The sequence below is a fragment of the Sorex araneus genome, chromosome 3 (assembly GCF_027595985.1).
Source record: "Sorex araneus isolate mSorAra2 chromosome 3, mSorAra2.pri, whole genome shotgun sequence".
Lineage (NCBI taxonomy): Eukaryota > Metazoa > Chordata > Mammalia > Eulipotyphla > Soricidae > Sorex > Sorex araneus.
The window spans coordinates 2,753,041-2,779,041 of record NC_073304.1 but is presented as its reverse complement, the minus strand read 5'-3'; the positions used below and the strand labels follow the sequence as shown (position 1 = coordinate 2,779,041).

Below are 26,001 nucleotides of genomic sequence, written 5' to 3'. Positions count from 1 at the left end.
GTCCCTGTGGTTGTCCAAGGCAGGCAGACGTCACCCCGCAGGCACCTCCCGCCCCCTTCACTCCTCGGACACTCGCCTCGGTCCCGTTCGTCTTCTGCTGACGCCGGAAGCGCCTTCCTTCCCTTAGGTCTGACTGCTGCATAGAAAGAATCACTTCTTGGGGTTCTCTGGCTGCTGGACACCCGCCATGTTCCCACGGGTGCTGTGGGGGTCTCTCCCCAGCCCACCTTGTGAGGGGCCTCCTCACCGCTGAGGAAACACTCAGGATGACGACGTGGGTGCCAGTGTCCTGGAGTCTCACCATCCTGCCCTTGGCGCCCCCCTGTGACCCGGCTGTCTCTTAGCCAGCTGGGGAGGTGGTTGGCTCCGTGCCCCAAGGCTGCGCCCCTCGGCTCAGCCTCCCCACACCTCTGCAGACTGGGGCACAGAGCGGGACGGGCTGCTCCCCCACATCCTTCCTGGCTTTCCCGGACGTGAGTGACGTGGGCGAGTTCCGCTGACCCTCTTGCTGTGGCAGTAAGAGCCGCTCAGCTGCTGCACGGGCTGGGCCTCCCTCCCACCGTGGAGTGGGCGTGGGTGTGTGTCGTTGCGAGGGCGCAGGCGTGTGTGTGTCAGCCGTCGGGAGAGACCAGGAGGAGGGGGCTCTGAGCCCACCTGTCTCAGCAGTGACGGTGGCAGCGGTGGCAGTCCCACGGCGCACATGAGTGTAGCACGTGTGTGCGGGGAGCCCCCTCAGCAGAGGGGCCTGAGCACGGCAGGGAGTGGCCAGAGAGCTGCGGGCCCGCACTGGCGCCACTGCGGCCGCGGGGAAGCCTGGCGTGGGGTCTCGGGAAGGAAGGCTGGGCGCCGGACACAGCCGTGTGGGGTCCTGCACGGTGCAGGCACGGGTCAGCCCCGCCGGGACTCAGGAAGTCCCCTGGCTGCCCACGACCAGGAGATGGGGCGCGCAGTGCTCCCTGAGCCACGCTTCCCGCCTGTTTGGAAGGAGAAGCCCACAGCGCAGGCCTCACCTGCTCGGTGGCACCCGGCACCCAACCGGAGAGTCCCCGAGGCAGCAAGACGCAGGAAAATGTTCTGAAAATTGTTCGGGAATCAAAGGAAACAAACTCGCTACAATTAAAACCTAGGCCGGCCCCTCCGGAAGGGAAGCCGTGTCTCTCGAGCTGGGCATGAGCTTCGGAAACAGAAGCGCCGGGTGGGGCTGCAGAGCAGGGGAGCGGGAGAGAGGTGGGGAGCACCCTCTGGGCACAGAGGAGAAGAGCCGGGGCCCGGGGCCCCGGAGCAGCACGGGACTTGCGGAGAACAGGGGGGACGTGCTGGAGACTGCTTGGATCTGGTGGAGTACGTAGAGTACGGATTCAAGAGGAACCCTGGGAACCTTCTTTTTTTTTTTTTTTTTTGCTTTTTGGATCTCACCCAGCAATGCACAGAGATCACTCCTGGCTCATGCACTCAGGAATCACCCTTGGCGGTGAGCAGGGGACCATATGGGATGCTGGGATTTGAACCCGGGTCGGCCGCGTGCAAGGCAAACGCCCTACCCGCTGTGCTATCACTCCAGCCCCCAGCCCTGGGAACCTTCTGTAGGGCCCCACACCCCAAGAAACAAAGCACCCTGTGGCACATCGGAGTCAAAGTGCAGTGTCCAGAGAGCTCTGGCGGGCCTTGGAAGAGACCCCCAGGTGGCCCACAGAGAAGGGGGTCCAGAGAGGTGCATTGGCAGCCTGAGGGTGCTGATGGGACTGTCAAGGCCGGTCAGTCCTGGGTTTGTACCCTAGAAGGGCAGAGTGCGGCCAGGGAGAGAGGACAAAGGGCTGGCACACTTGGGGCCGGACCCCCGAGCACTGCTTGGGAGTATCTGCCCCCACCCCCCCCAAGAACAAAAGTGAAATAGACCTTCAGATAAATGAAAACCAAGGATTCACTGTCAGGAAGAGTGAATTAGAAAAATGTTGGGCATAGCCTCAGGTGCAGCTGGGGGCTCTCCGTTGAATGTCCAGGGGGCTGAATGATGATTCAGTTTTCTTTCTGCAAAGGAGGACGTAACCCAAATCAGTTTGGGAGCCCCTGTGTTGAAGGAAGTCCTGTTGGGTGGGAGCATGGGACCCTGGTGAGAAACTCAGGTCTGGAGGGAGGAACGAAAGAGCTGCAACGGGGAGAATGGGTGGCAGTGCCCGTGTGGATGCTGTAGCTAATTCTTTTCTCTTAAAATTTTTTAAAAAGTCGCCTGACTATTCAAAGCAAAAGTTTTACTATTACAGTGTGGGGGTTTAAACTTGGAAATGTAATGCATGTGGCAGTTACAGAGTAAAGAAAGGGTGGGGTTTAGAAAGCATGTTTCTGATGGAAAGTGTCTTAGGTTTTATGTGGACGGGTCCACTCTTAGCTAAGAGGATTTAGAAATAATAAAAATGTATATTGTAACCCTGGGGAAATCGCTGAAAAACGAAGGGGGTATTGCTAAACGGACAGGAGACAAAATGGAATTCTAGAGGAGTTATTGCAAAAGAAGGTCACAGAGGAGGAAGGAAGAAATAAAATAGGTAAAGGCAGAAAACTAATAGCAAAAACTAATAGCAAAAGATAAGCCATGTCATATCAACAGTTACATGGAGTAAACTTTCACAATTAAAAGCAATACAGAACTGCACTGAATCATATGCTTTTTGACAAGAGGTGGACTTCTAGTGAAAAAATGAACAAATAGGTGAAATGTTAGGGAGATGAAATAAAGAGACACTATTCACATAGTAATCACAAGAAGACTGAAGTATTACACTGTGAACCAATAAAATAGACTTCAAGACAAATGGTATTACTAGAGATAAGAGTGACATTTCATAATGATGAACGGACCAATTTATCAGGAAGACATTAACTGTCATCTATGTACCTAATAGCAGAGCTTCAAAATACATGAAGTTTTTTTTTTATATAAAATTAACGAGATAAACAGTCACAATGAGATGTTATCACCTCTCTGAGTAATGGATAGAGCAGCTAGACGGATCAATAAAGACAATATCCGTATGACGCTATCAGCTTCCGTAATTGCATTTTACAGAACAATATATATAACATGTGCAGGGTACACAGGCTTTTCAAATTCAGATAGTCCCTGGCTAAGATAGACCACATCCCCAGGACATCAAACAAATCTCAGTGTGTCTAAAAAGAATGAAACAATACAGAACCGAGACTGCCCACAATGGGAGAAAATTAATTACAAATGGTAATAACCAGCTCATGAGCAGTGAGAACAGCTCTGTGGACATCAGCGCTAAGCCGCATCTAATTAGCTCACGGGGATGTATGCTTCCGGTTGAGAGGGAGCAATCAGGACAGCGTACGCCCCAGTCTGGAACAGCAGACCGCACAGAATATGAGAAACAGAGATTTTTCCGATATTGAGCATCGGACAGTGTGAACTGTGGTCCTGGGGAGTAGGGAAGCCGAGTGAGGAGAGCCCCGCAGTGTCAGCCCGGAAGTTTCCAGAGGGGGCCCCGTGAGCATCCTGGGCTGAGACTGAGGAGGTCCTGGAAGGTGGAGGCAGCTGCAGTTCTCAGTCCCCAGACGCAGACGGGAGAGGAGGAGAGGGGCGGGCGGCTCCGCTCACACCCTCGGGGGGCGTTGATGAGCAGAGACCACCAGGAGGGGCTTGAGTCAGCCCCAGAGCTCACAGCCTCGTGTGACTCTTTACTCCCATTTATCAGGGCGGGGAATTCCCAGAATCCATAAGGAAATTGCCTCCGTCCTGGGTAAAATTAGCCCCGAGTAGATGCTGAGTTGGTCGCACCCATCAGAGATTAGCAGCTGTCCTGGCAAGGGGCCCAGTGCTCCCCCGTAATTTAACTGTGCCTCAGAACAACCTGGAGTATTTATAGGAGCATAGAGAAGTAACACATACAATAAAGTGAAATCCGCGGCGTCTGGCACCCAAACAAGAATGACAGGATGTGCCAGGAAGTAGGACACAGGGACCAGGACGAGGGAAGAACCAATCAATGCCAAGCCGGTGGCAGGATGAGTGGCACGATGGCTGTTGTCTGCTCCATGGGAGGCAGGGAGAAGCTTGTGTGTGTTAACCGGAGACATGGATGTGACCCGTGGATGTGACATGTAACAGTGACCCAGATGTTCAGAGAGGACTCTCAAACTTCTGTAGGTGGCCCTCCTCCCCCCTCCCCCCCACACACCAAAAAAAAAAAAGCAACAAAACTCCAGTGAAAGTAGTAGATCAGCACCAGCAGGTCAGCGAATTGGAGGCCGTGGTTACTAAAAATATCAAAAAGTACAATCCAGAGAGCAAAAAGCTTAGAAAGAAATGAAGATGTATCTGTGACATCTTCAAGATCACTGTGTCCACGAAATCGGAATCCCCAAAGGGGGAAAAAAAACCCTGTCATCCTGTTGCTTGTCGGTTTACTTGAGTGGGCACCAGTAATGTCTCTTATTCCTCCCAGCCCTGGGATTTTTGCAGCCTCTCCTTACTCGTCTTTCCCACCGATTAGAGACTCTTCCAGGGTCTCTATCGTTACTGTTTTTGGCATATCGAACACACCACGGGTCGCTTGCCAGGCTCTGCCCGTGTGGGTTGAGTACTCTCTGTAGCTTGCTGGGGTCTTCGAGAGGTGTCTGTGTATATATATGTATACGTATATATATAAAACTATTATTTGTTGCGTACTATCTGAACTCCATCAAATATGGTGTGTTAATTATGGAAAATGGGTAGGAAGTGTCGTATAATGTGTTCGGAAAGTGGCCTGGAGCGTGGTGGAGGTCGGCTGCCGGGGCTGGGTCCCTTGGGGCTGGGAGGGTTCTCACCCGCCCTCCTCTGGGGTGCCCCGAGTGAAAACAGCCTGGTGTTTCCCTCAAAGGGAAGGGCAGGAAAAAGATTTCAATAACTAGTGGCTAGGAGTTTAAAAAAAAAAAATCGGGGCTGGAGCGATGGCACAGCGGGTAGGGCGTTTGCCTTGCACGTGGCCAACCCGGGTTCGAATCCAACCCGGGTTCGAATCCCAGCATCCCATATGGTCCCCTGAGCACTGCCAGGTGTAATTCCTGAGTGCAGAGCCAGGAGTAACCCCTGTGCATCGCCGGGTGTGACCCAAAAAGCAAAAAAAAAAAAAAAATCTATGGAACTGGAGACCCACAGGTATAAGAACCTCAGTGAACACCAAGCACAAGAAATAATGAAAAAAAAATTCACTAAGAAACTTCATAACAGCCTTTCCTCTAACCGGTGATAGAATTGGAACCAGGGAGAGACATGGCAAAGGCAGCGGGGCCCAGACGAGTGACACGGGCATGAAGACGTGAAGGGCGGCACCCCCCTCCCTGGCAGTGATGAGGACGTGGGGTGAGCAGTAGGAGGTGTGGGATGGAAACCCAGTCAGTCTGAAACGGAGTACCCGGAAAGGTATTTTTTTTTTCATACTGTTAAAGACAGACTTTGCTTTTAGGCAGTTAGGAGCTGGGTGCTTCACCACCAGCAGATCTGCACTACGAGGGACGGAAAAGGAAGTAGCTGAGGCTGAGGGACACGATGGCAGGTAGAGGGCTACAGTGGTTCAGAGGAGGGCTGGGCGGGCATTGGGCCCGAGCGATCATACGTGGGCAGGGCGCTGGCCTTGCGCACGGCCCACTCAGGCTCGGTTCCAGGCACCAGATAGGGTCCTCTAGAGCACTGCGCGATGTGGCCCTAGAACAAAAAATTAAAAGGACCAGGGGGGCATCAGAAATGATGACTATGTGAGGGATTCTTGTTTGTTCCTGTTAAAATCATGTGACATGATGATTGGTAAAGAGAACAGTGTCGGGTTGGAGCCATAGTACAGCGGTGCTGACCCAAGCTCAGTCCCCGGCATCCCATATCGTCCCCTGAGCATAGCCAGGTATCATCCAAAAAGCGGGAGGAAGGGGGGGAGAGAATGGGGGGGAAGGGGGGAGAGTGTGGGGGGGGAGAGAGAGACAGAGAGACAGAGAGAGAGAGAGAACAATGTTGTGTGGAGTTAGAACATTTGAGAAGGATGCTCGGCCGTGGGCGGGGGGGATGGCGTATTGTTTTTGTGAGGGAAGTGATAATACTACTTGAAGGTCGACTCTGAAAAAGGTGACTGCTGTAATCACAATAAAGCCAAGACGTATGGTCAGTAATCCAGTACTGGGAGATGAAATAAGAGACATAGTCAGGCCCAGTTGGTGGACTGGGGGCTCACCAGCATCTGGTCACGGGTACGAATCCCAGCTGCCCCACATGTGCCGAGCATGGGGGTGCTGGCAGCTTTGTTCTCTGCGACCCCACTGACAGACGCCACTTCCAGCCACACTGCCCTCAGGCGTGTGTGAGCAGCATGGAATAGGGATGTGAAATACGCCAGCCACTGCAGTCGGGAAGCGCACCCTGCAGGGCACTGCAGCCTTACCTGTGGGCCTTAACCCAGAGCGCGAGGCCCAGTGAACTCGTGTGCAAGCGCCTCACCTAAAGGAGTGCAGACCTTGGGGAGCACTGTGGCCCAGTGTGCAAGCACTGCTGGCTGCTGGGCAGCCCTAAGGGAGCACTGCCACCCGGAGTCTGTCCCACCGCCCATCAGCTACAGTGGAGGGAGGAGGGAGGGGGAGGGAGGAAGCACCCAAGAAAAGCGAATCCAAGGGGCTGGAGTGATAGCACAGCGGGTAGGGCGTTTGCCTTGCATGCGGCCAACCCGGGTTCAAATCCCAGCATCCCATATGGTCCCCTGAGCACCGCCAGGAGTGGTTCCTGAGTGCAGAGCCAGGAGTAACCCCTGTGCATCACCAGGTGTGACCCAAAAACCAAAAAAAAAAAAAGAAAAGAGAACCCAAAAGATCCAAACCAACCAGCGGAAGCAAGTAGGTAAGTGGAAACAAAGAGCAGAGGAGAGAAATCCAAGCAGCACAGCAGAGCCGGAAGTATATTCATAATAGATGAAGGCCTCCAGCGCCCACGGGAGAGAAATACCGTTAGGTCAGGTGGAAGGGAAGGACTCAATTATACAGTGCCTAGGAGAACCTCGCTTTAACTAGAAAGACTCCAAAGGCTAAATGTAAAAGGATGGGAAAATATATCGTGAGTAGTAATGATAAAGCTAAATTGGCCATATTAATATTAAAGCACATTTCAGAGCCAAGAATATTAGGCTTAAGGAGGATAATTTTTGTAATGATAAAGGGACTATCAAAGGACATAATGTTGGGGACAAAAGCATTAGGTGCTGGGCCAGAGCGGTAGCACAGAGGGGAGGGTGTTTGCCAGGCACGTGGCTAAGCCATCCGCGATCCCTGGTATCTCACCTGGTCCCCTGAGCACTGCCAGGAGTACCACCTGAGCACTACTGGGTGTGACCCAAGATCGAACAAATGAACATTAGGTGCCTCAATATTTATATGCCTAGTAAGTGAACGTTAAAGTACCTGACACTGGAACCAGAATGATAGTCTGGTGGGGGGGTGTTGGCCTTGCATGCAGACTGGCCACCCAGGCACCACATAGAGTGTCCCGAGCCCTGCCAGGAAGGAGTGTCCCCTGAGCACTGCCGGGCATCAGCCCCACACCTAAATAAAGGCATAAATTAAAGGAAATAAAATACCTGAAGCAAAACTGATAGAACTGAACGGAGAAATAATCAAATCCACATCCTAGCTGGAAGTTGCAACACCCTTTTCTCAGTAATCAATAGATCAAGTAGACAGGAAATCAGTATAGAAGGTTTGGAGGATGTTACCACCCAGCTTGGCCTAATTGACATGTGTAGGACACTCTGGTCATCGTCCAAGGCCACACAGTGTCACTAAGAGCACTGCCCCAGCCCTGGGCAGCTGCACCCTCTGGCCTTGTTTCCTTGCGGTGGTCCCCGGTCCCCTGTCCTACCAGTTGCTCCCCTAGCCTTGTGCCAGCACCCCCCCCCCCGCCCCAAAACATTTACACGGTTTTCACCTGTTGCCCCTTGAAACATCCCGGGAGCCCAGAGATGGCCGTATGGCCCCTGGTTGAGAAATGCTTATAGATAATATCGGAGGCCATTAAACAGGCCACAGTTAATTTAAAGGAACAAAATATTTCAAAGCTTTCATTAATAACAGTGGAATTAAATGAAAAAAAAATCAATAATAGAAAAAGTTTGGAGCGGTCCCAAATATTTGGGAGCCAGATAATGCACTTCTAAAGATCCCAGGGAGGCAGGGAAGACACTAGTGTAGATAGGAGAAAGTATTTCGAATGAATGCAAATGAAGTCACAAAATTAAAAGTTTTGTGACTTGTGGCTAGAGTGCTTCTCAGATGGTGATTTATTATACTAAGTGCCTGCATTAACAATGGAGGAAATCTCAAATCAATAATCTTAGTTTCCACTTCATGACACAAGAAAAGGCAGAGCAAATTCAACCGAAAATAAGCAAAAAGAAAGGCGATAAGGGTGAAAGTAGAAATAATTGAGATGGAAATGCAATAGAGAAAAATCATTGAGACTAAAAGCTGGTTCTTCGAGATAAGCAGAAGTGATAAATCTTTAGGCAGCAATAAAAGAAAAAAGATACAAATTACCAATATTAGGAAGAGAAATGATTTAATAATTATTATAGAGCTATTAAAAGGGGGACATTATGGTAATATTAATGATCAACTTTATGCCGATGAATTCTACAACTTAGATGACATAAATTAAACCCAAATAAAGCTCACTTACAAAGATACAGATAACTCCTGCTCCACCTGCAGTTATGAGAGAAATAGAATTCTTAGTTAAACTCGGAATTCATAGTTCCCCCTAAGATAACTCCAAGTCACGTGACTTCACCGGGGGCTTCTATCAAACTTTTAATGAGTAAATAATGCCAATTTGTTACGGGCTTAAATGTGTCTCTCTCGCTTTTGTTTTGAACTCCTAACTGCCCGGTGTTTCATTCTCTGTATGTGCGTCTCTTTCTGAGACCTGTACAGAGAAGATCAACTGAAAAGGCGGACTGGCCAGTGGAACGGGCTCTGGTCCAGTGGGAGGCCTGGACACAGACAGCCACGACAGCTGCTCGTGGCGGCCCCACTCACGGCCCTCGAGGGACCAGCTTGGCCGGTGCCTTGATTCCAGACTTTCCCCAGAACCACAGGACGGGACACGTCTGCTGCTTAAGCACTTTTTAGTGGCAGTTCTAAGGTGACTTAGAGTTCTCTCTTAGAGCACCTCAGTCTGGAAGAACCTAGTCCCAGACCCGGGAAGACGCCGTGACGGATCGTCACCTCTCTCACGCACACGCACAAAAGCTGTAGCTGCCTGTTGGCGCATGAACCCAGCTGTGGTTGCTTTTATTGAATATATGGTGACCAAGTGATACCTGTCTCAGGAATGCATGCTTGGTCTACACTGAAAAAAATCAATGTAATCCAGCATATTAGTGAGTTATAAAAGAAAAAAGTCCACATGACCATGTCAGGATACAGGAATGGCATTTGGCAGTAACCGGCAATTACTCTTGGTACGGTCTTTAGGGACCGGGGATACGGCTCGTGTGGTGGAGCGTGTGCCTAGCATGTGTGAGCCCTGTATTTCATCCGCAGCCTCCGGGGCCCCAGACACTGCTGGTGTCCTCCTGGTGGCCTCTGAGCATCTCCCCAGGTGGACCCTGGCACCCCCTGCCTCAGCACCACTGCCCGTGGTCCCTGTTAAGAGTCCTGCAGTGATGGGGCGGGGTTTCTAGTACGGGGGAAGGAAGCCTCGCATGTGGCTGACCCTGAGTTCAGTCCCTGGAACCACGTGTGTTTCCTCGAGCACCACCTGGAGCGAGCCCTGAGCACAGAGCCAGGAGTAAGCCCTGAGCACTACTGTTTGTGATCCATGTTAAAATTTGCAGCTTATTCTCTATCCTGGAGATTTCCGACGTCTCAGCCTGAGTCTCAGGCTCTGATTCTCTTTCTCTCCTCAAGGTTCATGCACATTCCAGCCTGAGATGGGATCTCTCTCGCTCCCTCTCTCGCTCCCCTCTTCCCTGCCTCTCTGTCTCTTACTCTCACCTTCTTTCTCTGTCTGTCTCTGTCTGTCTCTCTCCATAATTCCCTAAAATTATTTACTTTCAAAAACTTTCTGCAAATTAGGCCTCAAAGGGAATTTGCTTAACATGCTGACCGCAGTGCCACCACTTGTGACTCACTTGGATTATGCCTTAATGAATACAAATCGCAACACGGTGTCAGCCTGTTAAATTGACGAGTGACCCTTACGGAAGAGTCAGCCCCGCATCACCCCTGCGATGCGAATGGTTATCTTCTCCGGGAGCTCAGGAGAAGGCAGGGGTGCGCCACTCGTCCAGCCATGGACAGCACAGGGAAAGGAAATGCGGCGGCCGGGAGGGAGCAGGTGGGGCCCTGCTCGCAGGCACGGTCGCCTAGGTAGCAGTCCTGTGCTACTAGACCCACAGCCAAACGGCTTCTGGAACCACCAGTTCAGAATCCCAAGTCAGTGTACAAAAACCAGTTTTATTTCTGCATACTGGAAATGAGGAGTCTCCTATGTAAAAGTCAGAACCACTTGCAATACCGTCAGGACATGAAGTATCCAGAGATAAGTTTGACAGAAGATGGGCCGGGGCCGGAGACGGGCGTCACGGCACCTCTCTGTGTGCGGCCAATCACTTGCACCCCCGAGCACTGCCAGGAGTGATCCTTGAGCACAGAGCCAGGAGTAGGGAGTCCTGAGCACAGCTGGGGGTGACCCAAACCTCCCCCGAAAGCCCCACATGAGAAACAGGCACATTTTTCCCCCCCGCTACAAACTACAGGCTTGCAGATGTGACTAGAGGGGCAGAGCCCCAGGCCAGGAGCTCCCCTGCGTCGCTGGTCCCTTAAGCCAGTGTCCCGGTCAGCTCGGTCAGCTCGACACGCACAAGCTCCGCGGGAGGGACCCCCAGAACTCCAGGGCCGATGGCCGAGTCTCAGGTGCCGGCCGAGGGGTACGTGCGGAGCTGGGGGCTGGTCAGTTTCCCCCAGTGTGATGTCGGGGCAGCAGAGGCAGCCAGGCCGGGCGGTGGCCAGGGCCAAGGTCCAGGGAGGCAGCTGGTGGCGGGGGGGCTCTTGTCTCTTCTGTTTCTCTTCTCCCACAGTGGCCGAAACTGTAAGTCTCCTGCGGAGAGCGGGCACAGAGGCGCGGCAGATAGGGCATGGGCAGGTCCACGGGACTGGGTGTGTCTTGTCCTGTTCCGCTGCCCACACAGACCGGTGACAGCACAGGGCCCGAGCGTGTGACAGCAGGCTGCACCCCCGGTGGCTCCACTGGCAAAGTCCTGCACGTCCCGTCCCGTGGCGCGGAGCTCGGGAGTTCCTCATTAAGGCCTGGCCGTGGACGTTGAGCTCAGTTAGGGAGCAGTTAGCAGCCCGGTGCTCAGGGAAGCGGCAGGTGGCGGCCCACGCCCATCCCGGCGCACCCTTGTCACCGGGGAAGGGGACATGTCGGAGGATCTGCAGAGTGGTGGATGTCCTGGATCCCCTGAAACTGGGCCCGTGCCGCATCAGGGCAGGGAGCGGGGCTTCCTGGCCAGGAGTCGCGGCTCCCGCTGTGCCACTGGGCCTGCTGCTGGGCCTTGGCCTTCCCGCGCCCGCCTCCCCTCACCTCCGCTGCCCCCTGGCCTCTCCCTCCTCCCCTTCTCCCCACTCCTCCCGCCCCCTTGGTCCCCGTCCTTCCCCGCCCCTGTGCCTTTTCTTCCTTCCCTGTCTTTGTCCCTGCCTTCTCCTTCCTCAGTCACATCCCCCCACCCGGCGGTGCTCAGGGCTCCCTCCTAGCGGGCTCTGGGGCCCTGTGGGGTGCCCTGGATGAACCCCAGGCTGGCCGAGTGTGAGGCAGGTGCCCTTCCCCTTCTTTCCTGTTAACTTCCTTTCCTTTTGCCACCCCCCGCCCCCCGTGTGCCCCCACCCGCGAGTCTGCCTCTGCTAGAGGTGCTTTTCCGTTCCAGTCAGTTTCTGCACTGTGGCTCCCGGTCCTGTTGCAGGATGTTCCCACCTTCCCCCCGCCCCTCCCCCCGTGTTGCCCTTCCCTGCCCGACCCCCAGACCCCAGGGGGCATGTTTCCTCAGAACGCCAGTTCCACGGTCTTCGTGTCCGCTGCCTGTGGGCCTTGGCTGTTCCCGGCCCGTTTCCTCATACCCCGCCTGTGGGAGACAGGAGTCGCTCTCGCACCCCCTGACCAACCCCCTCAGCAGGAGACCGCCCGGGCCCGCCATGGTGCGGACTGCGCGGCTTTATCTCTGTTGCCGCCGAGCACTGTCCCGGTGCGTAGATGTGCCAGAGTTCCGTGCCCACTCGTCCGTTCTCGGCACCCGGCTGCTTTCCGGGTCTGAGCTGTTGCGGCAGTGCTGCAGGGAGGGGCTGCACGGGCGTCCTCCCCTGGGCTCCCCTCCAGCCCCCTGTCCTCCCTGCGCAGCCAGCGCCACCTGAGCCCCACACTCACACACGCATGTGCACTCACACGCACACACAAACACCCCTCCTTACCCTCTGTGAACACACACACACATACATACACACACATCTTCACTCTCAGGCTCGCACACATCTACTCACACTCACTTATACACACATACACCTCCCCGCCTCCTGCATCCCTGCTCCTCCTCCTCCTCCCCTCCTCCTGCACCTCCTCCTCCCCCCTTTCCTCCTGCACTTCCCAGTCTCAGCCTTCTAGCCGGGGCATGGGGGGGCATGACCTTCTTCCCGGGGGGTCAGAGGCCGGTGCTTTGGGGGTCTCCAGCCTGCTGGGCGGGGTCACTTTGGGCTCCAGCTCCCTGGCCTTGGGCGGTTTCCTGGGAACCTGCAAGAAGCTGGCCGAGCACCCCCAGGCCCCGAAGGGTCTCGGACACTGTCCCCTGAGCACAGGGCGTCCTGCGCCCAGCCTGGTGCCCGCACTGTGGCCGTGACGCCTGGAAGCTTCTCTCCCAGAAGGCCGAGCCGCTCAGCCACGGCGGCGTGTGCTCCTCTCCCGGCAGGGCTGGCCGCGGGCCTCGCGGGGGCACCTGGGAGCCAGCCCGGCTGGCGTGGCCTCCGGCACAGACGCTGCCCGTCCTCCTCCCGGGCAGCGCAAGCAGAGGCCCTGCTGGGGTCTCCCCAGGGCTCAGCCGCGGGTGACAGCCGGTGCCTTTTGCCCTGTAGGTGTGGGACGCCGTGGACACGGGCAGCTGCCTGCAGACCTACTTCCTGCACAGCGAGGCGGTGCGGGCCGCCCGCTGGTCTCCCTGTGGCCGGCGCATCCTCAGCGGCGGCTTCGACTTCACCGTGCACCTCACAGACCTGGAGACAGGTGAGGCGCCCCCTCCCCGCGCGGCGGCTGGGGGACCTGCTGGCGGGGAGGGGCCCCGAGCGGGGCTCAGGGGGTCGAGGCTGAGGACAGACCCAGAACCAGGACTGTCCAGGTGAGGTTCCGGGGGGCCTGGGCCAGCACCCCAAGGGCGGGGCGCCCGGGGCAGCGTTCCCATCAGCTTGTGACGTGCATTTGTGCCCAAAGACATGCGGCCTCACAGTGGCCCTGGCGGGTTCCAGTCCCGAGTCCTCGCCTGTGTTGCTGTTGACAGGCTCCGAGGAGCAGCTTCCAGCCAGCTCGGCCCCGTGCCCGTGTCAGGAGGCCTTTGGGGAGGGCAGAGCCATGCTGGGCGCACCCCGGGGGCTCCAGCAGGGAGAGGAGGGGAGCCGCCAGGGGACGGAGCGTCCCCTGCCCAGGGGGCTGGCCTCTCAGGCCCCACCACCCCAGGCTGGCCCGTCGGGGGGCCTTGGGGCAAGGCAGGGCGGAACATGGAGCCGGGCTCCGGCCTCAGCCTCCGACCCTGGCTTGGCTTCTGCCAGCCCCCAGCCCGGTGGCTCCTGGGGGCCCAGGCAGGGACGCCTGGGCGAAGCCTGCTTTCTGGCCTCTCATGTCCTCCACTCCTCCTGGAGGCCATGCCATGGTCACGCGTGAGCCTCGTGGGAGTCTCTCGCTGCCGGCATCCAGCGCGTGTCCGGGGGCCCCTCTGCTCAGTGCGCTGACCCCTGTTTCCAGTGGGCCCTGGGCCTGGCCAGGGGCTTGTGGCTGAACGTGTGCCGGGCAGCTGAGCCAGACCGGGGGGTCTCGGGGACGGCAGGACCTCGGCGTGCGCGGCCTTCTGCAGCCCTGCGGCGTCCACTCCTCTTGTGGGCAGTACAACCCCGGGGCCTCCGCGGGAGGCACAGAGCCAGGCTGCACACGGACGTGCGGTTCCGGGTTTTCCCTGGCACTCTCGTGCTCGCCGGGCCCGTGAACCAGGCGTTTGGAAGCAGAGATGCCCACGTCTGCCCCGGAAACATAAAGGCGGTCACTGGGTAGTGCTGGGACTTGAGGGCGTCTGTGATACAGGCACGATGCAGGCACCAGGATTTCCCTCACCTTAGAGCTCCAGGAAGACTTCCTGGAGGAAGGGAAACCCAGGCTGACGCAGGAGTTGGGTGCGCTGAGTCGGTAGAGGGGCCGTTCTTGATGCAGAGGGTGGTTCTGGGTAGGATGGGGCAGTGAGATCACGGCTGAACGGCACGGTGTGTGGGGGGCTGTGGGGGCGGGGGAGGGGAGCTGGGGGCACAGGAATTGGAGCTTCTTGTGTTCTCCAGGGACTGCCCCGACTGAGTAGCTGAGATCTGCCTGGGCACGGCGGAGTCAGGTACAGGCCAGTGTGTGTGTGTGTGTGAGTGTGTGCCTGTGTGAATGTGTGTGAATGTGTGTATGTGTATGAGTGGATTTGTGTGCGTATGTGTGAGTGTTCTCTAAGAGTGGACATGAGTATTTGTGATTGTGTTTGTGTATAATAAATGCGTGTGTTGTGTGTCTGTGTATGTGTAAGGGTATGCATGTATATGTGCATATGTGTGTATGTATGAGTGCATATGTGTGCATGAGTGTGGTAAGTGTATTTTGTATGTATGGAAGAGTGAGTTGAGTACATATATGAGCATATGTATGTATGAAAGTGTTTTATGTAAGAGTGTGTGTACGCCTGTATGTGTGTATGTGAGCATGATTGTGTATTATGTAAGAGTGTATGTGTATAAAAGTGTTTATGAATTGTATGAGCACAGGTGTGTATATGTAAGTATATATTTTGTGTAAGAGTATATTTGCGTGTATGTAAGAGTGTATGATGGGGCTGGAGCGATAGCACAGCAGGTAGGGCGTTTGCCTTGCACATAGCTGACCTGGGTTCGATTCCTCCGTTCATCTCGGAGAGCCCGGCAAGCTACCGAGAGTATCCCGCCCGCACGGCAGAGCCTGGCAAGCTCCCCGTGTACTCAATATGCCAAAACAGTGACACCAAGTCTCACAATGGAGATGTTACTGGTGCCCACTCGAGCAAATCGATGAGCAATAGGATGACAGTGATACAGTGATACGTGATCATGAGTCTGCATGCATGTTTTATGTAGTGTATCTGTGTGTATGTGTGCATGCATGTTTTATGTAAGCATGTTTTGTGTAAGCATGTAGCTATATGTACGTGAGAGTGTGTATGAGTATGCCTGTGATCATGAATGCGTGTATTTTATGTAAGAGTGTATTTGTGTGTATGGAAGACTGTATGTGATCATGAATGTATGTTTTATATAAGCATGTGAGAGTGTGTATTAGTGCACATGTGAGCATAAGTGTGTATGTATATTTTATGTAAGCGTGTATTTGTATGTGTGTATGAGTGTGAGCATGAGTGTATGTTTTATGTAAACATGTACTTGCATGTATGTGAGCATGTATTTGTGTATATATGAGAGGGTGTATGTGTGCATACGTGAGCATGAGTGTATGTATGTTTTATATAAGTGTGTATTTGTATTTATATTTGAGAGTGTATGTGTGCATATGTGAGCATGAGTGCATGTATGTTTTATAAGCATGTATTTGTGTGTGATCATGAGTGTGCATTGTTTTATATGAGCATATATTTGTGTGTATGAGTGTGAGTGTATTAAGCATGAGTGTATGTATTATGTAAGTGTATTTGTGTATGTGAGCATGAGGTGCACGTATGTTTTATGTAAACATGCATTTATATGTGAGTATGAGTATGTATGTTTTGTGTAAGGGGGTGTGTGTGTGAGTGCATACGGGAGCATGTGTGCTGTGTATAAGCATGTATCTGTGTGTGTCTGCGTCTGTGCGGCTGTGAGGGACGTGGCAGTAGGTGGCAGTGGGGCTGCTGCTCTGGTTAGAGGCCTGTGCTGCGTGGCCCTGGGCCCGTGGCCCTGGTCTCCCAGCGGGCCTGGGTAGGGCCGGGGGCCCTGGAGTGGGGACTGCAGGCCAGGCTGCCCTTCCCCCGCGGGTGTGGGGCACCAGAAGCACTTGACCTTTGCCCTCCGGAGCTTGGCCATCTGGCTGGGGAGGTGACATGGAGGGTTCCACTCCACACGTTGCTGGGACTGTGATCAGCACGTGGTTCACCACTAGAAGGCCATTCATTCACTCACTCACTCACTCATTCACTCACTCACTCACTCACTCATTCACTCACTCACTCACTCGCTCACTCGCTTACTCGCTCACTCACTCACTCACTCACTCACTCACTCATTCCTTGGTCCCTATGGAGTATCTCCTTGGGGTCCGGGCAGGGCCCAGTGCGGGGACAGGGCTGTCCCTTTGGGGAGCGTCAGCCCCTGGGGTGGGCCTCTCCTGCTGAGTGTGCCGTGACCGGGGCCCCTGGCTCGCTGAGGCTCTGGGCCTGCCCTCTGGTCTCCGTGACTCCCTCGTCCGTGCGGGCGGCTGGAAGTAGCTGCTCTGTGAGTGGGGACAAGGCAGACCCAGCTGCCCCCCCTCCCGCCGGGCACTCCCCAGGGGCCGTGGGGGGCTCCCCGTGTCCCGGCCAGCTGCGAATCCCAGCCTGGCCGAGGCTGGGTGGGCTTGTGCGACCCCGAGGGCTCGCCCTGGTGTGACTTGCCTTGTCCTTTCTCAGCCCGGCGTCTGCGCTGCCTTCCCTGCCCTTGGTGATTTGGCTTTTTCATTTCAATCTAATTAGAGCTCCCTGCCGGGGACGGCGGCGTGGGGCATTTTCACGGCAGCGCTCTGGGAATTAGGCGCTCGGTGGCCATTGTCGTTAATGGGAGTTTGGCGCCAGGGCCATTTATCCTGGTGTCCTCAATCAATACAGTTTAAAATCCGTGGATTTGGAGCCGTCAATACCGGCCTGAAATATGGAGGGCCGGCACCGCTTTATCTCGTTAATTTATAGTTCTGACGGGCTGTTGGGCTAGGGAAGAGCCATGAATCAACGCTTAAATAAAATCTGCTCACAGATTAATTCTTTTCGGCGCTCCTGTTTCAGCCTGTAATCTTCCTCACGGGGCGTCTCTGGTGCGTTGGGCCGTGGCGGCGAGGGGAGCACCAGCCCTCTGTGGACCCCGGCGCCCCCAGCCCGGCCCCCACCCCCAGATGGGAGGGCGTCAGGGCCGGGGGGCAGCAAACACGGTCTCCTCCCCCTGAGCCCCAGCCCTGACCGAGCAGGGCCCCCCGTCCCCCTTCCCGGGCTCTGGCCTGCTTCTCTCTCTGTGGCCTCCCGGGACATCAGTGCAGGTGCTCCCACCCCAAGGGACCCCCACAGACGCCCTGATGCGACCAAGTGAAGCCACTTCAGTGGGTGTCGGTGCTCTTGCCGCTGGCTGTGGTGCTCCCGAGGCAGGCTGTGGTGCTCCCACTTGGTGGCAGCAGCTGCCAGGGTAGTTCAGCCGGAAGCTGTTACCGGAACCGGAAGTGAAGACCCTCGGCCAGCCCCTCTCACTCTTTGGGCAGTGCCCGAGGTCCTCCCGTAGCCTGTGTCCATCCCATCCCCTGTGCTGAGGCCAGGTTGGCCCTGGTGCCGTCTGCCCGTCCGTCTGTCCGTCCACCTGTTCCTGCTGCGTTTCCCGTCCTGCGTGTCTGTGCCTTTGCGGACCTGGTGCTCCCTGGGGTCCGGGCGAGCGTGTGGGGACCTCCCGCACCCAGAGTCCCCGGCTTGCTCAGAGGAAGCCTCTTGCCCCGTGTGGCCGTGGCCGGCCCGGGCCCCGCCGCCCGCTCGCTGTGCTGCCTCTCCCGCTCCCCTGCCTCTCCCAGCCGAGACGCTCCTGGGGCCTGGCTCCCGGGCCCCGTCTGAAGGTTGGTAAGCTCTTTCCCGGGAGCGTTGAGTCAGGGCGGCTGGGTTTACAGCTGGCTGAGTCCTTCCCGGAGGGCGCGTGTGACAGATTGATCCCCGTGCCGTGAGTCACAGGCCGCCCGCCTGGAGCACCACCCCGGCCTCCCGTCCCCAGTCTCCCTGCGTGGACGTGACCAGAGCCCAGGAGAAACAAGGTCACAGACAGCCCATGGGCCGGCGAGGTGGGGCTGTGGGGCCCCAGCCCCTGTCCCCAGGGGTCGTGTCCTCGTGATACCCAGCTGTGAAGTGGGCTGGTACACCCTCAGGTTGGCACGAGCCAGCTCCCGATGGGCCTGGGGCATCGGGCACCGTCTTCGCCCGGGGCTGCCAGCCCACCGGGTGTTTCTGTACCGGTACCAGATGCCCGTGCGTGCCCAGACGGAAGGGGGCCCTCCGCACCCCAGCCCTGATGAGACAGAAAGGGGGCGGGGGCTCTGCGATGTCCCCTGGCGGGCGCCTCCCAGTGACCTTTCCCAGCGACAGAGGGGTGGGGAGGACGCCCTGCCGTGACAATGGCGCCACCAGAACAAATGCCGCGCCCGCGCGCAGCCTGCAGGGTGCTGTTGCTTTTGTGATGATTCAGAGTTTCCGTGTGTCCTTATTGACGCACGGAGGGAAAGAAATGATTCCCCTTCAGTGCCGGGGGGATCCGCGGGGTCCTCATCACGGTGGGGTTTGCTGTGCCCCGCCCGATGCGGTCCGTGTTACGGCCTAAATATTGGAGGACTCTATCTCTGAGCAAGTAGAATTCCCCGTAATGAACATAAACAGCTGCGAGTCTCTGGGCTAAAGGCAGTGACACAGCCAGAGAGGGTCAGGAGGACTCGCCACGGGGACGCAGGTGGGCAGAGAGAGGCCTCGTGCTCTGCCTCCGCTGAGGCTGTGACACGCCTCTCACGGTCCCTGGCCTGAGGCGCCCCTGGGTGCCCTCCGGCAGCGCTGGGAAGAGCATTTTGCTTCTTCCGATCGCTCACAGCTGCTCACCATGCCTGGTGCTGGGTTCGCTGTGCCAGGCTACAGGTGCCTGCCCACGCCTGAGTTCAGGGTGTGAGATCGGCAGGAAGAAGGGGCCCGTCCAGCCGGGACGGGAAGAGCTGGGCAGGGGGGAGGGGCAGCAGGCACCGCTCTGGTCTGGCGGCCGGTCTGCTGGCTGGCAGGGTGGTGGCGCCAGCCCTAAGTCCAGCCTTGCCGCCGGCTCTTCACGGGGTTCCTTCTTTCTGGGGACATCGCAGTGTGTCCACGTTTTGGAGTTACTCAGCCACGCGTGAGGGAGAGGACTGACTGCCCCCCAGGAAATCGGTGCTCTGCTCTCAGGGGTCACTCCCGGTGCTGCTTGGGGGACCATATGAGGTGCCGGGGTCGAACCCGGGTCAGCCGGGTACAAGGGGAGTGTCCTCCCCGCTGTGTGATTGCGCCGCCTCTGTTGTCACTGTTTGCCCAGACCAGTGTGACTGTCAGTGTCACTTACGCACACTCTGGTCTCTGCGCCCCGGCCTGGGAGCTGGAACCTCCCCGCCAGCTTCCGCGCCCTTCACACCAGCCCGCGGTAGACACGGGCAGCCGGAGGTGCCGGCCCTGGGCATCTGTGGGGCCAGAGGAGCTGCACGTCCCCAAGGGAGTGGCCTCTGCCCCTGCGCCACTGGGAGGAGCTGGGTCTGTGGGGAAGTAGGTCAGGCCCCACCCCTGCCTTTCCCGTGTGTACCGAGGTGCCGGGGTTGCAGTACGGAGTCACGCGTTCCTGCGCCCGCAGAGAGCCGCCCCCCTGCGCCTCCCGGCCCTCCCCACGCAAGCCCGGTTTCCTGGACAGAGTTTGCAGCTCTCACGACTTCAGTCGCTGTCCCCTTACTGTCTTTATCTCACACGTATGAAAGGTGCTTTAAACACTTGTGTGAGGGGCTGGAGTGATAGCACAGCAGGGAGGGCGTTTGCCTTGCACGCGGCCGACCTGGGTTCGACTCCCAGCATCCCATATGGTCCCCTGAGCACTGCCAGGAGCAATTCCTGAGTGCAGAGCCAGGAGGAACCCCTGTGCATTGCCGGGTGTGACCCCAAAAAAGAAAAAAAAAAAAGTAAACCTTCTGTGTTTCAATGTATTGGGAGTTGGTGGCGCCTCCAGCCCACCCTACCCCCTCCCACACGGAAGAGGGAGGCAGGCCAGACCTTCCCGCTGGGCACAGAGAGGTGGCGGACGCCCTGCTCCTGGAAAGGACTCAGTCAAACCCCTCTGAGGTGCTGGTTCTGCCTTGGGCCACGCCTGGCAGTGCCCAGGGCTCTCTCTGGGCGGGGCTCGGGGACCCTGTGGGATGAGCCGGGTTGGCCGGTGCGGGGCATGTGCCCCACCCCCCTCACCCCTCCCGGGGACGCGTCTCCCGGCCGGGCTCTCACCCGTGGGCCGGCGGACTGACCTGTGAGTGGGTCCTGTGGCCCCGAGGCTGCGGGGCACGGGGCCGGCTGTCGCCGTGGCTGTCGCCGTGACGGATGGCTTTCATTTCCTCCCGGCTCGGTGCTCCAGGGTTCAGGGTCGCGCGGGCGGGTCCTGGCGGGAGGGCAGCGTGGGGGCGGCAGCGCGGTGTGGATCTGGAGGTCCCCCCTCCCGGGCCCCTCCCCCCACGGCCGAGGTCTGAGCTGTCGCACACGAAGGCCATTGCCCTCGCGGGTCCTTGGGGTGGCCGGGCAGGGTGCCGCTCAGCCCCGTGGAGCCAGAGAGGCCCGACGCGTCCAGCACACTCACGTGACCCGCCCTGTTACCCAGGAGCGAGGCCAGGCGGTGGACCCCAGGCTGCCCCGCTGCTGCTCGGAGCCCCTGTGCAGTGTCCGCCTGGGCCTGGGCTGGTCACTGCCCTGAGCCCTGCTTTCCCCGCCTGCTGGGAAGAGGCGCCTGTGTTCGGGGCCTGCAGAAGGCGGCGTCCCCCCCCCCCCCAAACAAAGGGTGCTGGGCGGGCCCACTAGGGATGGGAGACTCGGGCTGAAATAGACTGAACGTGATGCCTACTAATACCTCTGCAGCAAACCACAGCACCCAGAAGGGGAGAGAGAGCAACAGGGAGCGCCCTGCCACAGAGGCAGGGGTGGAGGGGACAGGGTGGCGGTGGTGGGAGGGACGCTGGGACCACTGGTGGTGGAGAATGGGCACTGGCGGAGGGACGGGCACTCGATCTTTGACTGAAACGCAAACGTGAAAGTCTGTAAGTGTAACTTTATCTCAAGGTGATTCACTAATCACTGTAGCACTGTCGTCCCGTTGTTCATCGACTTGCTGGAGCGGGCACCAGTAACGTCTCCATTGTGAGACTTGTTATTGTTTTTGGCATATTGAATAGGCCACGGGGAGCTTGCCAGGCTCTGCCGCGCGGGCGGGATCCTCTCGGTAGCTTGCTGGGCTGGAGCGATAGCACAGCGGTTGGGCATTTGCCTTGCACGCGGCCGATTCACTAATAAAACATTTTTTAAAAAAGGCGTTGTCCCCATTGCTTGGGCCCCGGCGTGGGGGCTCTGTAACCAAGGGTGCCGGAGTGAGCACAGGTGCTGTTCCTCTTCAGGGTGACAGTCCCCAGGGGCCAGCCCGGGCCCCCGGCGCTGAGAGGCACCAAGCCTGGTCCTCTAGGTCTGTCTAACCGCTGTCCCGCGTCTGTTTCAGGAGCACAGCTGCTGGCCGGCCGGAGTGACTTCCGCGTCACTGCCTTGAAATTCCACCCCAAGGAGCCCAGTGTCTTCGTGTGCGGGGGCTTCAGCTCTGAAATCAAGGCCTGGGACGTGCGGATCGGCAAGGTGGGCCCCGCGGGAGCGCCCCACTCCACTCACCTGGGGGGCCGCTGGGAAGAGCCTGGGGACTCCTGGCTCCGTGTCCCAGGGCGGAGCCTGGCCCTGAGCCCTCCGGGCCTGCGCTCCCCTCCCCTCCCCTCCCCTCCCCTCCCCTCCCCTCCCCTCCCCTCCCCTCCCCTCCCCTCCCCTCCCCTCCCCTCTGGGCGGGGGGAGGAAGGCCTGGTGGGGGCTTGTCCTTGGCGCCTGGTACCCAGTGGGGGGTGGCAGTGCAGGGGAGGGGAGGGGAGAGGCAGGGGCCACGTTCAGCTGAGCTAGTGCTCCCAGCTTGTGCTGGGGTGATGCTGTGCTCCCTGGGGTGCTCCCTGGCTCAGAGCTGCTCAGTGCTCGTCCCAGAGAAGCCAGTTCCTCCCCCTCCCTCAGCCTGCCGTCGCTGGGCCCTTCCTCTCTCAGCACGACACTGGCTCCCGGGGGCTTGGCCCGGTCCTGGGGGTCCTCCCTGCTTTGTCCCCCCCCACCCCCGCTCGCTGCCATCTCCACTCCACCCCCGCGACCCCTCCCTGCAGGGCAGCCCCCCCAAAGCTTCCGGGCTCCATCCATGCCCCTCAGGCGCTCCCTGGCCCCCAAAGCCAGTGTCCCCAAATGGCCGAGAGACCCTGGGGTCCTCCCACAGCCCCTTGGCAGGAGCACCACCTCCTCCTCTCAGGGCAGCTCTGACGCCCCCTCCTGCCCAGCCCCTGCGCAGCCCCTGGTGCAGGGTCCTCCCCACCCCTGCACCTTCCCTGCCCTTGCATATGGCGTGGCTCGGCCGGGCGCCCGCTTCTCCCCTTCCTCCAGGGGGGCCGTTTCTCTCTGCTCTCACCTCACTGCGCTCTGGGCGTGGTGCCAGGGGCCACTGGCACTTCGCCTACGCGTCTGGTCCAGTGAGCGGAGGGGAAGGCGATCAAGGGGAGGGGTGCTCGAGATGGGGGAGAGGAGAGCACTCAGAAGGGGGAGAGGAGAGGGGAGCACTCAGGAGGCGAGGGGGGAGGGGGAGGAGAGGGGAGCCCCAGGAGGAGCTGGGGTGCAGGCGGGTGGGCCCCCGGAGCCCTGGCGCGTGCTTGGCGGTGGGTGGTGCGTCAGCAGGTGCTGGTTGAAGCCTTCAGCCACGGTTTCCGATCTGAATTGGCGATGAGGACCCCTGGGAAATGGTCTGGGCCAGGGCACCGGGGTCCGGCTGGAGGAGGAACGCGGGGTCGGACACAGCAGGACCCTCAGTGTTTGGAGACGGAGGCACAGCCAGCGGGGCAGCCTCGGCTTGCCCTGCGAGAGAGATGTGGGTGGGTGCCACTGTGCCCTTCCCTGGCGGTGTGGCCCTGGGCCCCCACCCGCTCTCTGCTGGGCCAGACTCGCTCAGGGACCCCGCAGAGGGGCCATGTCCACGGTCTGCCCTGTGTGCGTGTGTGCGTGTGTGTGTGTGTGTGTGTGTGTGTGTGTGTGTGTGTACTGCCTTGCAGAATGCTTTCCCCATGCTACCAGCGGGGCTGCTTGCTTTTTTTCTTTTTCTTCCTTCTTTTTGGGCCACACCCGGCGATGCTCAGGAATTACTCCTGGCGGTGCTTGGGGGACCCTATGGGATGCCGCAACCAAACACAGGTCGGCTGCATACAAGGCAGACGCCCTCCCCACTGTACTATTGCTCCGGCCCCCGGTGGGGCTGCCGGGCTTCCGAGGAGACCCCCAAGCTCTGCTTTCTTGGTAAAGGGCTCCCAGGGGGGCACTGGTCAGCAGAAATAGGTGCACTTGAAGGAAAATCACTCTTTGGTTGGGGTTCAGGACTTACACCCGCCTCCTGGTGGGCTCAGGGGACCCGGACTGGCCGTGTGCAAGACCCACGCCCTCCCTCTGTGCCTCCTCCCCAGCCCCCCGCATCATCCCCGATGCAGTGGAACTTCTCTTTTGTGAAACTTGTGGTCAGGCTGGGACTCTGGGACAGGACGGGGCAGGGCGCCGGTGGGGCCTGCGGGAGGAGCCCGCGCCCAGCTCTGCCTGGGCGGGTGGGAGCAGATGTGGCTGGGAGTGTGAGCGGGTCCTGGCGGACTCTGGGCAGAGGGATTACAGCTTGTTCTCACTTCCTGTTCGCCCGCCCTCGGCCGGGGCTGGCCCTGGGCTCCCAAGAGCTGCTGCGGCCCCGCCCCTGAAGCCCCGCCCCCGCTCCTCGGCCCCAGGCGCTGTCCCCGGTGCTGGAGTCTCCTCCTGCCCAGGCCTGTGCGCCCTGGGGACTTGTGTGGAAGCAGCTTGTGAGCACATGAGGAAGCTGGAAGCTGGGGGCTACGGGGCGGGTGCTTCCAGGACAAGGTGACCCTCCGCGCTGTGCCATGCGCGTGTTCACACGTGTGTCTGTGGGAGATGGTGTGTGTGGTTGCGTGTGAGATTTGTACGAGTGTGCGTGGTTGTGTGTGTGTGTGTGTGTGAGTGCATGTGTGTGATCAGGCGTGATTGTGATCGCGGGTGTGTGTTCACGGCAGGTGTCAGACAGGCTTTGGCCACTCGCCTCCATCTCATGGTGGCTCCCCCTGCACCGTGTCCTTCGGGCAGGCCTGGGCGGCCCCCGCAGGGACCCTGACTCCCTCCCTGACCGGCTTCCCCGGGTCAGACTCGCGGTGTCTCTCCCCCCCCTTCCTTTTCGTCTTTGCTGTTTCGGGGCCTTGAACCTGGGCTCTCACCTGCCCAGCCATCGTCCCCTTTGCCTGTTGCTGCCGTGTCCGACCTGTTTCCTTCGTGTGGTCCCCTGTTCTGTCACGGTCACTACCCCACCAGGTACCTGCTTTTTCACTGTGACCCCTGTGGAATATTCCAGCCTTCACACCGTCTCCAGACCCCCCCTCTGCACCTCCCCCTCTCTTTCCTGCACGGCCTCTCTCCCTCCTCTCCCCTGTTCTACTTACAGGCAAGGTGCTGGGGAGGTAGTACAGTGGGTAGCGCCCTTGCCTTGCACACGAGCATCCCAGGTTCAATCCCTGGCACCCCGTATGGTCCTCTTAGCCTTGCCAGGAGTGAGTCCTAAGCACAGAGCCAGGAGGAAGCCCTGAGCACTTCCTGGGTGTGGCCCAAAAAGCCCCCAAATGAATAAGCAAGTGAATAAAATAGACGGGGGTGGGGATCAGTAGGCAGCGATCCACAGCCAGGTCTGACGCCTGTTAATATAACAAATAAAGTTTTATTGGAACACCTGCAGGTGTACCCGTACACACAGGCCCCTGCTGCTGTGTGTGGGGGTCACGGAGGGGAGTGGGCCACTCGCCAGCAGTGCCACAGGGACCTCTACTGGCTGGCCCCGCCCTGCGTGGGTGTGTGTGCGGGCATCTGCCGTTCCTGCTGTGGCCGAGGACGTGGGTGCCCCCTGCTCTGCCCCGCGTGGCCACCTCTGTCCAGAGCCGCCGTCCATTCAAGGGCGCGGGAGTTGCATCTTCCTCGGTGCCCCGTGTCCACACGCCCCTGCGCGGGAAGCCGGCCTTTCCCACACCGGTCTCCTTCCTCAGCCAGCACGCAGCGAGCGCCGTGCCGACACTCAGGCCTCCTGCCCGTTTCATGACTCAGATGGGCCTCGTGGCCCCCTGCTCCCTTCCTGGGGCTGCCGATGAAGCAGTGCCCCCCCCACCCCCCATCCGCCCCGCCCCTGAGCGCCTGGCCCCTGGCGTGCTCCGCATCTGGCTCCGGCACCCCGACACGGCGTCCGACTCCGCCTGGGACGTGGTCGTGTTCGCGGCCTGGCCCTCCTGTCCCTGCCGGCCTCTGGCGGAGCTGCCTTTGACCCGGCTGGCGTCCTTCCTCCCTGAGCTCTCCCCGCTGGCGATTCTGGGGGGATTCCACGGTGAGGGCCCCCGGGCCCCGGGCAGCCTGGCGCTGGGTTTCCCATGCTCAGGGACACCCGGGGCTCCTGTTGGGGTGCAGGTCTGCTGCGGGCAGGCGGCTCACCCCACAGCAGTCCATGTCTCGCCCTCCGGAAGTCGGGGCCGGGCCCCGGCAGGTGGGGTCTGGGAGGGCTCGTTCCCGGCGTGAGTCTGTCCGAACCCGGCTCCCCCTGCTCCCCGGGCTAACGGCCCTGATG

General features: G+C 58.7%; 1 protein-coding gene across 2 annotated transcripts in view; it reads left to right on the top strand.

The window, feature by feature from the left end:
• Positions 1-26,001, top strand: part of WDR25 (WD repeat domain 25) — a 90,014-nt gene that overhangs the window by 43,335 nt on the left and 20,678 nt on the right. For both annotated transcript variants that reach the window (XM_004603584.3, XM_055131268.1), the window contains exons 4-5: positions 13,150-13,297; positions 21,790-21,920. In XM_004603584.3, the coding sequence (XP_004603641.1) occupies positions 13,150-13,297; positions 21,790-21,920 (279 nt within the window). The remainder of the gene's footprint in view (positions 1-13,149; positions 13,298-21,789; positions 21,921-26,001) is intronic.